This window comes from Malaya genurostris, chromosome 2, assembly GCF_030247185.1.
Source record: "Malaya genurostris strain Urasoe2022 chromosome 2, Malgen_1.1, whole genome shotgun sequence".
Taxonomy (NCBI): domain Eukaryota; kingdom Metazoa; phylum Arthropoda; class Insecta; order Diptera; family Culicidae; genus Malaya; species Malaya genurostris.
Window position 1 is genome coordinate 350,586,242 of NC_080571.1, and position 17,525 is coordinate 350,603,766.

Below are 17,525 nucleotides of genomic sequence, written 5' to 3' on the forward strand. Positions count from 1 at the left end.
CAGTCACGCATGCTCGCTCCTTTCTATCATTCCCATCAGCATACCATGAATGCGGCATGAATGTGTTTTGGCTCTCACCAGCATAAGTTCTCTGCTGTCTCGGCGTCTCTCTCCGAACACATTCTTGGCACGGCTGGTGTGTGTGTGGGATGGGAGCTGAACTGACGTCGTTTCGCGTATTTCTCTCTCGCTAGGCTTACTACGATGTCAACGTCGTCCCGTCGGTCATCGGCGCAATTTTTAGAGCGCGCGGTTGCTTATGCTCGCGATACAATTTTCCCTAAATTTCAGTCTACTATCAACGCCGAGCGTGGATGAAAGTGCGTGGTACGATTTTTGGCCGTCGGTTCTTTCGGGGTAATCTGATCCTTTCTAGCGCCCCCGCGGACACGCGTAAATTTTGACCCCTTCGGGTGCTCTCTCTCTCTCTCTCTCTCTCTGTCTCGATAAGCAAGTGGAAACTGAACCCCGGCGGTTAGAAACTGTCAGTGAGGTCTCCGAGTCGCACTCAAGATTGCCACCTGTGCTATCAGCAGTGAAACGGTGAAGTGAACGGAAACCGGCGAGAGGATTTACGAACGTCAAATTTTCCACTGGTAAACGGTACCCAAACTTCATCCGGTTTTTCAGGTCCAAGGGCCTGCCTCCACTCGTCGCCAGTAGCTCGAGGGAAAATATATAAATTAGTTTGTTTTATTTGGAAGTCATTAATCACGGCGGGAAGCATCCGCGTGTGCAGTGCGCTGTGCCCTGGCTGCTGCACTGACTTGGCCTCACTCGACTCATAGCCGTTCCGGTAGGGGGGCTGGCAGTGATTTACGTGGATGTTTTGTTCCAATTTAAATAGCCGTTGAAACTAGTGGCCGCTTTACCTACGGTCCAGGAATAGGACAGACCAGACAGCGGCGAACGAGCTGTGCAGCTGTGCTCTTTTCTGGCAGTGTGTAGAATTGCAACAAAGTGAAAAATGTTCATGAGCAAGTGCATCGTAATGAAAATCAGAAAAGAGTAAAATTTATGTCCGCTACCTGCTCCAAGTACGTTCGAGGTTAGTTTTGCTTGCTTGTACGGTGCAAACCCGTCCCGTTCAGACATCAAATGCTATCAAATATTTGTGAACACGAAGAATAAATAATCATTGCCATATCCAATAAAAAAATAAACACAGTACAATCTGCTGCTCCCGGCCGGGATTGTGTTTAGTGCAGTCGATAAAAATGAAGCTGTTAAATAATGTGTGAAAATCAACATTTATTTTTCATCGCTGGAACCATAAACCACCATCAATCTTCGGCAGCAGCCATCATGCATCGACGGCAAACAACAAACAAATAACCGATAGACCGATATCGGGAAGATCTATTGCCACTTCCCGTCCGATCCGTTCGATGGATGCGCGGCGCGAGTGATAAATAAATTCGCCATAACATAAAATATAAAAACATAATCGTTATCGCCGGATAGCACAAGAAAATCCAATCTTCCACTCCATTCAGGCTTCAGTGAAACGGAATATGAGATGTGGCGTTTGCTGGTGCTACTGCAGATCTTTCTCGTTAAAGGTTAGTACCGAATCCACCAAATCCAACCACCCAACCCACCCACCGGAAACTTGTTAGGAAACGCAAATTACCATGTTTCAGGCGAAGGCCCATGAATAAATCGATGCGCAAACGGTTATTTGTACAGGCCCTTAACGAATTTATGAATGAAACAAGTGCTCATTTTCACGAATGAATAGCGTGCTAAATATAGGATTTTTTCATGTGCTGCACTTCACGAACGTCATTAGCTGTGTGCTCGGTGCAGCGGATTATTATTACTACTTTTCGATGTCACGATACAGGCCGTAGTACAAACTACCCACCACCGTAGCCAAACTTCGCAGTATCGTGAAACTTTCTCTTGGTAGAAAAAAAAAACACCCGACCGCAGACTTCCGGTTCGCGGTAGGACTTTACCTACTTTCCGGTGAAATTTTTGCGGTTGCGGTCATGCAAAAACCTTAGGTCATGAATTTTCCTTACTCTCTGTGCCAATCCGTTGATGTTTGTTCGGAAATCCGGACGATGGTAAATTAGACAGAAACGTGATTGAATTCAAGGTGAATCGAGAAAAAAATGTATGTGGACAGGTTCCAAATTTAAATTCGATGCACGAGACAGTCGAGCAATCACGAGAGTAAAATGTTTCGATTTGACGGTCGTGAAGTTTTTGATTCTCATAGAACGATTATAACTTCACTACCCAAACAGAATTCGATTGTTATTCTGTTTTATTGTCAGAATAATCAATCGCTTAAAAACCTATGCAAAAATGAAAGAATTCATAAAAATTTATGATCATCTTCTTTTTTTGTAACCCTTCAGGAATTGAAAATAGCTGGGACTGAACTGAGTGCAACGTAAAAAGCGAAGAAATATTTGAAAATTATTTCAATGTATTTCTGACATGATCGATACTTATCTCTTAGTCACAAAAAGTCTTTGGAAAATATATAATTCCAAAACAAATGAATTTGACCATGTATGGGTTCAATCAAAAATATTCAGAGAAGAACACATCTTCACTTCTGTATTTTTTCCACTTTGTAAATGGAAATGAATCCAGAAATAAAGCATTTATGACGACTTTAACTAACGCATTCTAGATTTTATCACACACATCAACAGCAAAATATAAATCAAAACAATACCAAATACCGAATACCGAATATTGCTAGTTGCCCGATGTTTGCAGAAAGTATCACTGCTGAATAAAAAAATATTTTTATTTTACAATATAATTTTATTCAGATAAAAAATAGCGTTTTTTTTGAAATTTGACTATAAATTTTTAGAATCGATTTGTTTCAGTGTAAAATCCGAATAGTAATTTTTGCAGTAAAGCAATTCCAGGAATGATTAGACGAAAAAGGGACAAAATCAGAATCGACCTTCTCCGATTTGGATGAGACTTTCCACATGGCTTCAGTATGGCAAACCATAAGTTTTGAACTGATGGAGGGGTCAATCCGACTCACGACTGATTTTTTTAAAGGGCGTATGTACTTTTGCGTTTCACAAAAATTACCTTTTTTATATCATTGTAACTCGGGAACCGTTAATCGTACAGAAAAGGTGTTCAGGAAGAAGTTGTAGGGAATCGATTGAGCACTCTAAAAAAATATACACTGATAAAAAATTTTTCTCAATAATTACAAAATAATCCGAAAAAGTTAAATAACAAAAAATCACGGTTAAATGTTTTTTGATAATTTTTATTGTAAAGCTACATTGATTTTATTGATGGCCATCCCATCCGTGCCTTTTGAAAAATGAAGAAGTTACAGCTGATGATCTGCTAAGCATTTCTGGAATTGCTCAGTATTTTCATTCAAAAATTAGACTTATTTTGAGAACACTAACAGCATAACAATTTTTCTGTAGCATTCGTCATTTTTCTATTTTCGCTATTTGCAAAAAAAAAATAGTGAAAATGTCACGTCCTTTTCAAAAGATAGATCAATTTCGTGAAAACAGAATGAGCAAAATGGCTTTCTGTGATAAGGTCTATATGCTGCCAACTACGAATACGATTTTGCTAGAAGTACGAAGTCTATTAGAATCCTACGCTGGTAAAAATAAAAGATTTCCAAAATTTAAAGTCAATTCACAAAAAGGCGGGTGGGTAATGTCAGAGACATAACTGGATGTCGTGAAAACGAAAACAACTGACATGTTCCTTAACACTTCCGATTATGAATTTGTTGATCAATTGTATGAATTATGCAAGCCCTTTTTCACATTTTTCGCAAAAACAAAGAAGACTTCACTTGATCTCGATTACTGTGAATTTCAAACAGTGAAAAGAGCACAAAACAAATCAAACAGTTCTAGATTTGCATTAAACTGAGGATGTTTGCCTTCGATTATCGCACAACAAATTCTAATAGTTGTTTAGAAAACATTCAGAGCCATTAGAACGGCTGATTTTGTGTAATGCTCTCCGCCGTTGCTTTTTCACCAATGCAAATGACTGGCAGCTGTGACGTAATCGCTCTTGTCGGAAGCGAAACTAGCTTTGCAAACGACACAAAATACATCTGCTCGCAGTGGCTCCAAACTGATCCAATTTTTTTAAGAGGCTTGTTTTTATCAGATTTCGTTTGTAACTTTTTCACTAATGGGCGGTTTTAACGGCTATAAAAATAGCAGCATATAGAATTTTAATTTAGATATTTCATTTCGGATTTGCATTTCATTGAAAGAAACTATCAGGATGCTGTACGGGATTCATTCCTGCCTTTCAGAAGGACCAAATTGTGGAACTTACTACCATATTAAACACTGTTCGGAACATTTTCTCGAACGATTTGTTGTACAGCAGCAGATATTTGTTGTCTTCCTCAGAACGCGTTCTGATTGGCTGATGTTGACATGGGTCAAATCAGACAGGTTTTTTTCAATAACTGTACTATTGAAATACTTCAATGCTGTTGCTATACACGTTTAAGTTGAAAAATTTCGATTCTATTAGTAGTTAGATTATATAAATCCTTTCACAGATCACTGCGCTATGTGCTTTAAAAATACAAGAAAGGCAAACGCGCCTTATGAATTATCCCCTTTGATACTCGTTTATACCAAAAATTTCAGAAAAGTTTAATTTTGAATTATTGTCACACAACTGAATATTTTATCATAAAATTGTGATCATATTTCCGATGGCATGTAGCAAAAATTATGTTGATTCGTTAGATACAACAAGAGATATTCACGATGAAAAACTTATCACTCTCTCAGAAGGTAAATTTTGAAAAGGCACCCCATAGTAAAGTAAGTCGTATTCACGACAAAAAACAAAACCACTCTCGAATTCAACGCAACCTTTTGCCAAGTTAGGTATTGTAAGACGCGCGTTGTTTTAGGAAAATAAGTGTTTTAACTAAAATGTTTTCTTGTCAATTACTGATACTTTTTGCAAATATCAATCTGGACACATTGAAATCAAATTTGTCGTAAACTTCGTTAAAAAGACGGCAACATACATAAAAAAGGTTGTTTTGTCCATATTGAGTGCCATGGATTGGCAGCCGTACAAATTGCACACGTCGAGTTCGTTCTTATGGTGCTAAAAACGGCAATTTTCCTAACAGCTCTGCGTATTCAATGTTGTTAATTATTACATCGAATATCAGGAGCCACTCCAAGACCTGTCTCCGGCTTTCCAGTGTTGGTAAATCGATGAGTCGAGAGCGGTCCTCGTAAGAGGGGAGATGAACGGGATCCGAACAAGGCAGTAGACGTAGTGCGTATCGTATGAAGCTCCTTTGCACGCTTTCAAAATTCTTCTGATTCTCCAAGATCCTTTATTATAGTGACTCGTCCAATACTTCTTCTGGAAATTTTATAGTCGAAAACAGTTGAAGTACGTAAACGAAATGTGACAGCATTACATTTACGAATGTCGATAAGTGTTTCAATATCAGATCGCAGTGCGTAACAATCCAGTGTAGATGTAATACTGCGGAAAATCTTCAAATCGTTTGCGTATAATAATTTTGGGAATTTTATCACCTTGCAGAGATCGTTGATAAATAGAACGAATATTAACGGACCAAGATGGCTTCCTTGTGGTACGCCCGAAGATATATCGAACGATGACGTTGTTATGTCCAATCAAGTATGTCCAAATCCACTGAGTAAGCCAATCTGGAAATCCGAGTTTTTAAATTTTTCAACAGCAAGACGATGAGGGACTTTGTCGAATGCTTTTGATAAGTCGATGTAGATGGCATCCACTTGCTGCCGTTTCTGCATTTTCTCGATTAAACTCGAAACGTAGCACATCAAATTTGTTGTCGTATAACGTTTTATTACAAAACCTTGTTCTTCTTCGACAATTATGTGATGCACAGAGTCATATATGGCATCATGAACCATGCTTTCAAGTATTTTCGGTAAGCAGCTGAGGATTGAAATTGGGCGATAATTTTTCACACCGTGAACACTACCAGCAGTTTTCCATGCACTAGGAAATCGTGAATTATTGCAGCAGTTTTCCATGCACTAGGAAATACGCAATCGGCGAAAGATCGGTTGAAGATTATGGATACTGGGAAGGTAAGAGAGGCAGCTTTCTAGTGACGTCTTGGAGCCCAAAAACTAAGCATGGTATGTCCAGGCTGTAATGGGCCAAACCACTCAAGTACGGTTCTGACAAAGGTGGTGAGTTGTTACTTAGCACACTTTGAAAGAAGGACGAGAATAGGTTAGCCGTGCCTAGTGAGGTTTCAGCAGATTCACCATTGTAGCATACGTTTATTGGTATACCGTTCGATTTTTTGCGGCTAGTGATGTAGTTCCAAAATATGATATGATAAAAAAAATTTTGTGAATGGGCTTCCTAAAGTCAATTCAATATGGAAGCTTTTCAGTATTTTTATTGAAAAATTTGACTAATTTTGTGAAAATCACTAGAAAAGTGCTTCTTGTAAACTTTGTTCTTTTTCGTCAACTATTTGAAGAAAATAATAGAAAAAGTTTAGTCCCTTTTCATTAGACTAGATCAATTTTGGAAAAACAAAGTATGCAATGTGACATTTAACGCGAAAGTCGACATATTAAAGTCAATTATAAAATTAATAATTTTTAACAAACGACTTTATCCAAAAAAAAATTCAAGTAATTGAATCCATATTTTCATGCGTATGGAAATTAATCATCATGTTCTAAGACCCCCTCCGATTTTTTTTTGTGTACGCCCCTGATATCATATTTCGTTATTGATGAATTATTCCAATTTCATTAAGTATAATTGATCCTATAGTTCTATCTTCAAACAAAATACAATGGAATAAATTGAATCAGAAGCAGATAAAAGAAATGCTTACGATATTATTCTATTCTGAATGGTAACAGAAAAATTCGTCTTCTATAAATATTTTGTTCTTGCTTTGCTTGCTTGCTTTGCAATGGGAGAATTTTATATTTTGTTGCTATCTTCTCGTGTAGACTTTGTTATGATTTTTGATATTTCACCTCTTATTTCACACTAAAGCATGTTAATTTCTACCATTGATAGGTTTGGTTCAATAACAAAATCCGTGGGTGAGATTGAAACCGTAAAATACCTGTTTGATAAAACTTCGGCCCGCATCAAGAAAATTCTGTACAAAATTGACAACATTTATATCTAGGTTTAAGGTTCTATTCAAAAACTGCACTGAAATCTTTTGCGCGACACCACTAGGGAAAAATGAAACATTTCCCGATCAACGAGAAAACACAAAATTGTATCTGAGGTTATTTCTTTTTGCCTTTCTCATATCGAAAAGTTATGCAATCACTGTGAACACCGACTTTTGAACCTATGCCGAGTATCATATCCCATTCGACTCAGTTCGTTCATTTTTTTTAACAAACTTAGATTCAAATGAAAGGTCTTGTAGTCCCATACAAAGTTCCTGAATTTTATTCGAATCCGACTTCCGGTTCCGGAATTAAAGGATGTTATGGGCAAAAATTTTAAAATAAATGCACTAACCTTTCTCAGAGACGGCTGAACCGATCCTCAAAAACTTGCATTCATATGAATATACAAAGCTCCTGAATTTCGTTTTAATCCGATTTCCGGTTTCGGAATTATAGAGTAATTAGTGTAAAAATTACAATTTCAAATTGTTACATCACTTTGCTTAGAGATGGCGTGATCGATTATATCCAAATTTGGTTCAAATGAAAGATTTCATAGTCTTGTACAAAACTCCAAAGTTTCATCCGGATTCGACTCCCGATTCCGGAATTATAGGGTGAAGTTTGTTGAAAACTTGATACCCTCACTTAAAGTGGCAAAACAAAACACGTAAAAATTCTAAACTGACCTCGAGACTATTTCAATAGGTAGTAATTTTCAGTAGACAAATAAAATAAATAACCGATTCTGGCTATCCCCGGTTTCCGATTCCGGAAGCGTTAGAAATAGTGGTCATATATTCCAAAATGAATCTCACTCACTTTTCTCAGCGATGGATTGACCGATTTTCACAAATTAAGGTTCAAATGGAAGGTCTTACGGTCCTTTATTGAATTCCTAAATTTTATCCAAATCCGACATCCGGTTGCGGAGTTACAGAGTGAAGATTATTGATATATTTATACCATCACTAAAAGCGGTGAGTAAAACACGTAGACTAAGCCTACCTTAAAACTACACCAATCGATAGTCATTGTCAGTAGACGAGCAAACAGATAAATATCGGCTTTTCTGATTATCGGTTCTCGATTAACGACCAGAGATTGTGACTAAAGACTCTAAAATGGATTCCAGTCATTTCTATCGAACCGACTTCGATTATACCGGCTCCCGGATTCCGATTTCGGAAGTACCTGCAATAGTGGAACTCACTTCGTTTCCTCATAGGTGGTCTTAACGATCTGAGAACTGCTCTACTCTATAGGTCATACTAGTTGATGGACAAACCGTTTTGTTTTTCAACAACCAAACAAAATTATTTTGCGAAAACCACACATTTATATATGAGAAAATGATAGATATGAGAAAGGCAACATTACACCACTGGGAGGTTTAAAACAGGTTTTTTATTTCATAATTAGTCATAATTTTAGCCCCGTTATAAGTAAAATTATATATTAGGTAAAAAACGTTGATACGTAAAAACATTATATCCAAATTTATTAAAAATTGTGTACGACTTTTCAACTCTTATTACCCATTTTTTTGGAGAGAAATGTTTAACCGTGCAAAACTATATATAGTTTTTGAGGTGTTTGACATGTCATAAAAAAAATCATCAGCTAGAACAACTAACTAGCTTAGAACCTGGAAGTTGTGAATTGCAAACATACGCTGCTTTTGCATCAGAAAATGAGAGCTTGTTGAAAGTGTAAGGACATATTGGCGGTTCGTTGGCGCTGAGGAAAAATATTCTGTGCTCATCAGCGAATGGACTTTCTGTGGATTTTTGTGCGCCGTTCGCTTAACACGAGAGGCAGCGATTTTTTTCGGCGCTTTCCTGATTTTTCGCATTCGAGGTGTTGAACGAGTGCAGGATAACTTTGACAGAGGTGACATTATGCATCCAAGTTGAATCGACTTGTCCGTACAAGTGCTCGTACAAAAAGTTTTTCGTTTCGAGATAAATGATGCGGGCCCAGCTACTCACATCATTACCATAAAAAATATTTAGCAGTAATACAAAAAAGAATATGAGCAACTCAAAAGATAACTGCTACCGGAATGTTCAAGATAAAAATTAACAGTGATTTTAACAATAGTTGTGTAGTCCTACGTAAACAGTTCGAACATTCGCATAGGACTATCTTCTGTAGTGTTTCATGCTATGTACTTACATACTCAAACAACAATGCGAGTTCCTTTGAGTTTCAATTAAAAAAAACATGAGGGGTTCCTGATGAATTTGGCATTGTTTCCTAGAAGCTGTAATCAGTTCTTCTTTTGATGAGAAATTTAATAATTTTTAGGTAACTCAGCAAGGTTTTGGTTTAACCATTGGTTTTTTAATTGCATGACAACTCACCACAAAATAAAGCCATCTGGAGCGAGAATCAAACCATTGCATTGCATTCTCAATGTTGCTTTCAAACAACCTTTTTAAAACTTTGTTTTTAATAAAACTCTTTTCACAAAACAAGCACAAAGTCAATGTGTTTGGATGATTTACTCAAAAATAACAATGAATCAATAAAAATAATTTTTATAAATCACGCAGATTGAATTTTGCTAGACACGTATTTATTTCAAGGCGATTAGCTACAATTCTTACATGAATCGTTCATGAAGGAGCATAATTTTTAAATTCAGAGAAAGCCTGAAGTCGCCGATAAAATCCTCAATATTTTTAGTATGGAATACTTCCGAATGAATTCAATATTAATCGTAGAGTAAGTATTAACACTTGAAATATGATCTTATAATGGTTTTCAGTGGGCTTTTGTGAAGTTTACAGATTCTTTGCGAGATTTATGATGTAACACTCATGACTGATATAAGTACTTTCCGAAATTCAAATTAAAAATTCTGAAATTTTCCTGGGATAACCTATCAGAACAGTAAAAGAATAAGTGTTCGTTTTGATTGTGTTTGTCGTAAAATTGGGCTGGCTGAACCGATTTTAACAAACTTGGGATCGTTTGAAAGCTACTGTCGGGCCATTGGTCAAGTTCAAAGATCATATGGCAGTGACTTTTGGTTCCGGAGATATGATGGTATAAGTGACGTAACCGACAAAACACGTTGATATTTACCGCACTTATATCAGGGTGCCAATATTTTGGGATCACCTCTAATTTCGTAAAGCGCTATTGTTCAGAAGTTTAATCATCTCAGAAAAAGTCCTCATGCAAAATTTGAGCTAAATCGGACATTGGTAAGGGGTGCTGCCCAGCGGTTAAAGTTTGAAAATTTTCGATCTTGAAAAAGCACCATAGGGGGGAGTACATGAACTTATTTTTATGTCAAACACCTTGAAATTGCATGAAACGTCGAGATTTAGTGTTATCCCAAAAACAATTTTTTTTTGAAAAAATCGACTTTCTGGGAATTGATATTTTTACCAAGTCCAAGAAAGTCGATATTTTCAAAAAAATTGTTTTCCGAGATGACACTAAATCTCGACGTTTCATGCAATTCTAAGACTTTTGACATCAAATTTTTTTTTTTCGATTTCGAAAATTTCATGTAGCGCCCAGTTTTGATTCTGTTTTTCGTTTATTGCAACGTCAATTTCAATGACGGGTTCAAAATTTTTAACTGGGGACGGGTTTAGAGGTGAATGACCTGTATAATCGAAGCAAACACCTATCACTCTGCATTCTCGAAAAAAAAAAATCGGATCCCGATCAAGTTTAAGAATTCAAGCATTCATTTGAATCTCAAAAGCAAAGTCTTGGCATTACATTCCTTATGTGGAATTGGGCCTTCTCGTGTCAATAGACTTTGCAGCCGATTTATAGCATACAGAATACTTGCATGGCTAGTACTACGATCCTACTGACACTAAGAATCCTTCCAGGAACATACGACAACTGGCTTGTAAGACCAACGCCCTACGCATTGAACCGGCAACGCGGATTTTTTTAATCCTAAGCATGTGAAAATCATCGTTGAGGAAACATTGAAGAATTCAGTCATATGATAATTCATTCCTCCGGTAGAAGATAGGTAAAAGATTGATTAAAATAATAATTATTATTCGTTTATTTGACGTTAGTTTTAACTACACACTTGTACTGAAGTATTGTGACCAGTGCAGTAAAATTTCACTCAATTCAATTGAAACCGAATGTGAAACACATTGACGATCTTTCTACTGCAGTAAACTTCACACTCTGACACACACAATGTTCGCTGACGTACCGAACCGACAGTATTAAGTACTTCAATCGATTCTCTTCAAATCAAAGCTCAGTTTAACCACCGTCAGTTGATCCCTTGAAGTAACAAAATATCTTTTTCAATAGTGTGAGGGTGGCCTTCAAATAAGGTTCATGTTAGCATTCGTATTGGTTCAAGATATTAGATGAAATACAAACCAGGTAGCTTCAGATTTCATTTTTTTCTCCATTTATTCCATTTATTCGAACTTGCTCACTACCAACAGCGAAGATAATGAAGCAAGTAGACTACTTGGCACTTGAAATTGAGCAAGCAAAACTTCAAATGATTAAGTATGATTATTCAACTGACGATGAATTCTGGGAGCTTCAATTTGTAATATTCCACCATAAGCAATCTTTCAAATTCATCTTGGTAAATTAAAATTCATCTAGGTAAATTAAAAAACTTTTCCAAAAATTTTCAAAATACATGGTACATCACAAATTTGTCACTTGAACACGTAGTATTATTCCTGTGATATGACAAAAGCATCACCAAATTTTTCATCATAATTTTTGAAGTTCATCTATAGATTGAGATCAAGAAAGCATTTAAAAACTTCTTTCATGAAAATAGATCTGTGTCTTTATTGATTGAAATAGCAGAAATGTGATCATCGCCAGTCGAAATTTAGTTCCACGATCACGAACACGTGGTCGAAAGCAGTTAGTCGAATCGACTTCAAAATGCCAGCCCAGCTCTACATAAACTGTTACGCACTGACGAGTCAAGGTCACAATGTAAGGAAAACTGATAATCAAACAGATTTTGAATTAGTGAACCGTATTATGTGTAGTATGTGTAGTATGTAGTGCTGAAATATTCTATTCAATAATTCAATCTCTGGAACTGTATCTATGAAAAGAAGAAGAAAACACAATAATACTAAATTGCCTTTGTGGCTCAACCCGTAATTGAAAAATCTGAAAACCGAAAAAAGATTACACGCAAAAAAAAAACATTAAAACAGAAAGCACACAAAAGAGACAAAAAAATAACTACAAAAGTTGTCTCGTTATTTGCAAGGAACACTATAACTACAATCAGAAAAACCTGTTTTAATCCACCTAGTGGTACACTGATGCCGTTCTCATATCAATCATACTATCATATTTAGTACTGTGGCATTCTTCAACACAATTTCCTTCGATTCTTAAAAAAAATAACCGAAATCGGTTTGTTTGACCGTCTACTGATAAAAACTGTCAAATGTAGAAGATTTGGGGTTGATTTAAATAACTTTTGACAATTTTTCGCCCTTTTCAGTGATGATATCAAATTTTTAACACACTTTACCCTATATTGCAGGATCCGGAAGTCGGATACTACTATTCAATTTCGTTTAGGAATTTTTTTCCTAATATCCTAATAATTATTTTTCCGAATTACTTCGAAATTAACCATTTTTTTGAGAAAGCTCTTCAGAACAAATTGGCTCAAATGGCACGATCTAAAAATATCAAGGGGAACGTGTCATTTGAGCCAATTTGTTCTGAAGAGCTTACCCAAAAAAAAATATTAATTTCGATGTAAGTCGAAAAATAATTATTAGAATATAAGAAAAAAAATTCTAAATAAAATTGAATAGTAGCAGCTTTACGTCTCAGAATCATTATGATAGACGTGTGGGTAAAACTAGTAATGATATCTGCAATTTATTCTAAAATCAAACCTATCGAGACCGTGACTACTTCACATTTATGCCGGAATCCTCAATCGAAATTTCAATAAAACAACTTTCAAAACAAGATGTTCTGAATACATTCAAGAATCGAACTTGCAATATAAACACATTTTTATAATAGGCTACATGGTTTGAATACCGCAAAAGCTTTGTGGCGTTTCCAGAAGATTATAGAAATATTATATTTCTCTGAAACATGCTCTATGAAATAAAATAATAAACTTCTAAATTTTTCTTCGATGTTTTACCATATAATCAAAGACAGCAATTTATGGATTAGGAATCGGTCTGAACAATTTGATCATTTTCTTAAGGGTGGGATTTGCAACAAATGTTCATTTAGCCTACATGGATAATTTTCAAGCATTTATAAGGTTTAAAAATTTAATAATTTATATATCATTTACATTGTTAAAGTTATTTTCCTGTTGCGTTAAGATCAGTTATGCTAGTATGTCCTTGAAGCGAAACGACAACTAGTTTTTAACTGATCTCCAATATGTCACTACCCAAGTATCACCTGTAACTGATTCACAAAAAAAGAAAAAAAATCCTATGCTGCATTATGGCCGCAAGCTGACAATGATTTCAAAATATTGTCACGAATTCACATCCGATCCCACTAAGTTCCAACGTAACTTTTCGCTTTTCGGTCAAATGAAAATGTGATACACTACAAGTCAAAGTTAAGTAATGATTTCATATCGGTTACCGTATTCGTTGTGATTCAACAAAGAAAAACAAAAACGTTTGAAAATTTCCACACATTTTCCCAGACAACAATATTAAATCAATAACATAAGTAGAGGAAAATCTCTAAATATTAAAAAAATGGGTATAGTTGAGCCTATCGCAATACGAAGAGCAACTGGTATTTTGAAGAATTTTTGCCGGTACTCGTGCTAAACAAACTTTGTTTTTGATTTTTGGTTAATATCTTCGCCCTACCAGAAAATATTCGAACGGTTTGTCACGATAGTGGATCGTTGGAAAAACTTATGCAAATGGCAGCCATTATAAGTATCAGAGAGCGATATTTGAGGAGTCAATTAGTACAACAACATAAAACTGTGCGAGATATGTGCATAAGTTTAGACTATGAACTCACGTTTGTCGAACAATACAGTAGCAGTACAGTTTACTAGGATTTATCAAGCGACTCGGCAATAATTTCCGTAAACTGTTAAATCAGTACATATCACGAACGTTGGATCAACTCAGATATCTTGTGGCGTAGTATGGAATCCTTATACTATCTTAAATGGCGAGCGCGTAGAATCAGTTCACAAACCGTTTGTTTTGTACACGCTTCGAAGACTAAACTGGACCGCATTTCCACTGCCGTCATATAAAGCACGCTGCATGTTTATCAGTTTACAAACACTCAAGAAACTTATTACTTAAAGAAAACTGAGAATAATCAAGGCTTCGTTTTATTATCTACATTATTTCTTAACGCATTCAATTTGCAATATTACTCTCACGTCGCAAAAAATCCAAAGAATCTAAAATTGGTACTTGAGTAATGTATTCACACTTACAAAATGGGAAGGGAAACGTGTCCGAAAGTTCGTTTCCTAAAAGAGTCATTATGTCTCTTCGTAATTGCTTATGTGAGGCGTGATTTGAATCCATTGGCCATACACCGTTTTGGAAAGGTTGCCGAACTTCAATTCTAAACTTGAACCGTGTAATTTACGTACCATTTGCCTACCGATGTTCATCCTATACATTGACTTTAACATAGAGTTTACTGAATCGATTGATTTTCTAAACTAGAGTGGACTGGCTCATATATGCTTGTTTGAATGGAAGAGGTTCCTAGTTCTCTTTGTCAAAAAAAAAAAAAAAACAATGAAATCAAGCAATTAATATCATGCGAAGAATAACATAGTATCGAATTGCACGACGCAAAAGCGTTAATAATTTGTTTCGATATGTGATATATGATGAAAAGATGCCACCTTATTATTTTCCGGAAAACTGAATTTTTCAAACCGAACAGTAATCGGACGCAGATCACTATCCAAATCGCTTCATGACTTATTATGTTGTGTTGTTTTTTTTTTCGTGCAAATAGACCGCTCATACATCAGCACATTAATGCTATTGTATTTAATCGAAGCCTGACCGATCGGAAAAATCAATACCAGGAATTATTTATTAGTGTTGAGCATGCCACTACCGACAAGCAAAAAATAACCAAGCATGACGTCAGTAAATTGAACAAAATAAACGACAATAGCCAAAAATTATCCAGAAGATACTTGAGCTCTTTACCGAATTTATTACGTTCCTTTCTGCTGCAATCAATCCGAGTTCAGAAGTTCAGAAATTGAGCCGCAATTTGTTTTCCACAAAAATCCTTGACTAAAGTATAAAAAGCAACAAATACGGTAAAAACGAACCGTTCATTTTTAGGATTGCTTTTTTTGGAATAATTGATAGCAAAATTGATCAAAATAGAATGCCAAACTGCCTGGAAAAGGCTTATAAGAAAGCTCAAAAAGAACAAGTCTATTTTTTCCCCAACCATCGGAAACTCCTTTGCAGCCCCCACTCGCAAACTGCTGCCGAAGTGAATTTGCTTCGATTCATGAAAGGTGAAAGAATAATGCAAAGTAAAACGATTGCTTTCATTTTCCTCTTTAGTTTCGATACAGTCGTAAGCCACTTTCAGTTGGGCTTCAGTGATAATAAATAGTAATCAATTAATAACTTGTCTCAATTGAGATAGTGTTGTGAACGATAGGAAAATTTCAATACAGAAGAAAATGATGGTTCAATCAATTCAAACACCATTGATTCAAAGCGTTGTCAAGGTAGACTTAAATAATCTAACTTTTAAGATATGCTAAAACAGAAAATGAATCCCAATGCAAAGAAAGGTACAGAAATTCAAATAAACAAAGTAAGTAGTTCGGTATCGATTCATATTTTTCATGAGCACGACGCCGTACGTTTCGCTGAAAATCTACAATCAAAACAACAACAAAAAAAGTGTTTCACAGTGGATTCGTGTAACTGACATTTTTTTTAGATTTTGATTTTTTCAAAGATGGCCATGATAATATGTATCCAAAATTATGAAATGTTTGACTCAATGGCCCGTATGAATAAAATGTAGTAAACTCTGTTGTTTGTAGTATCTTCTCAAAAACAAAGTCCACAGAGTGAAACGCATTTGATATGAATAAAAAAACAAGTTCGAACATGTAGTTAATGCTACCTTCGAATTTGAGCATTTATTGCATGCCGTATCGACTCGGAGCCGGAATAGCTGAAATAAGTATGCACAAAGCAAGAAACGTACTTACTGCTGCAAAAATGCCACCTTATTTAATTTTTCTACTCTGGAGCTACCTACCGAAAAATTGTAGCAAATATTACATGCTTGAAAGTTGTTGTGTAGTAAAGTCTCTGCTTTTGACTGGAACGTGATCCATATGTTGCTACGTTTCATTCATACGGCCTCAGTGAGTTCTTTTTTCCCATTTATTTCCATGTAGGTTTTGTGTCCGATGAAAAATACAACAGTAATAAATAAACAAATAAATAAACTACACTGCTTCTAAGGCAATAGAGTAGCGCGCAGATTGGATTATCAAAGTAAAAGTTAACATTGTACATAATTCAATCTACAAATATCAGTTAAATTTTTTTATACTACTGTCATATTTTGGTATGAGAAACGAATGAGTATGCACAAATCTCCAAATAACTAGGGGAACGTGCCACTTGAGCCAATTAGTTCTGATTCATAATTCACATTTTTGTGTGAGAAACAAATGAGTAGGAATCATATGAAAGTGCACTTATATGAGTATCTATAACGATGATGAATAATAGCAAAGAGATAGAGGACAGAATAAAAAAGGATCTTGACTAGAAAGCCTTTACATAACCTAAAAATATGATGATAGTGTCAAAAGAAAAAAAAAATCACGTCACGAATCAAACTCATCTGTCTAATATAAAACTCATCTGTCTAATATAAAAAATATATACAGTGTTTTTGTGACAGATTTAACGATTAGCATTAACTTTTCGAAAATTATATTTAGAGTCGTGTCAAAATTATAATTGACATCTTCCGGGCACACAATGTTTTTTTGGAAATCATTACTATATCGATGTTTTCTGAAACTGTTTGATGAGCAGAACCCGGAAAATAATGTTTGAAGCCTTTTCAAATTCTCGTATCTGTAAATCCAAGATGTTGAATTTCGGGTTATAAATCTTTCTGAAAATCCCTTATGTGGGGAATAGGATAATAATGATAATTAAAAGGCGGGTGGGTAATGTCAGACACATAACTGGATGTCGTGAATACGAAAACAACTGACATGTTCCTTAACACTTCCGAATATAAATTAGTTGATCAATTGTATGAATTATGCAAGCATTTCCCTTTTCCACATTATTCGCAAAAACAAAGGAG

The 17,525-nt window shown here is 35.6% G+C and overlaps 1 protein-coding gene across 1 annotated transcript in view; it reads left to right on the forward strand.

The window, feature by feature from the left end:
- The first annotated feature begins 281 nt into the window (after positions 1–281).
- The window catches only part of LOC131432116 (uncharacterized), a 66,564-nt gene continuing 49,320 nt past the window's right edge, over positions 282–17,525 (forward strand). Inside the window, exon 1 of the mRNA XM_058598206.1 lies at positions 282–1,562. Coding sequence (XP_058454189.1) covers positions 1,520–1,562 — 43 coding nt within the window. The 5' untranslated portion in view covers positions 282–1,519. The remainder of the gene's footprint in view (positions 1,563–17,525) is intronic.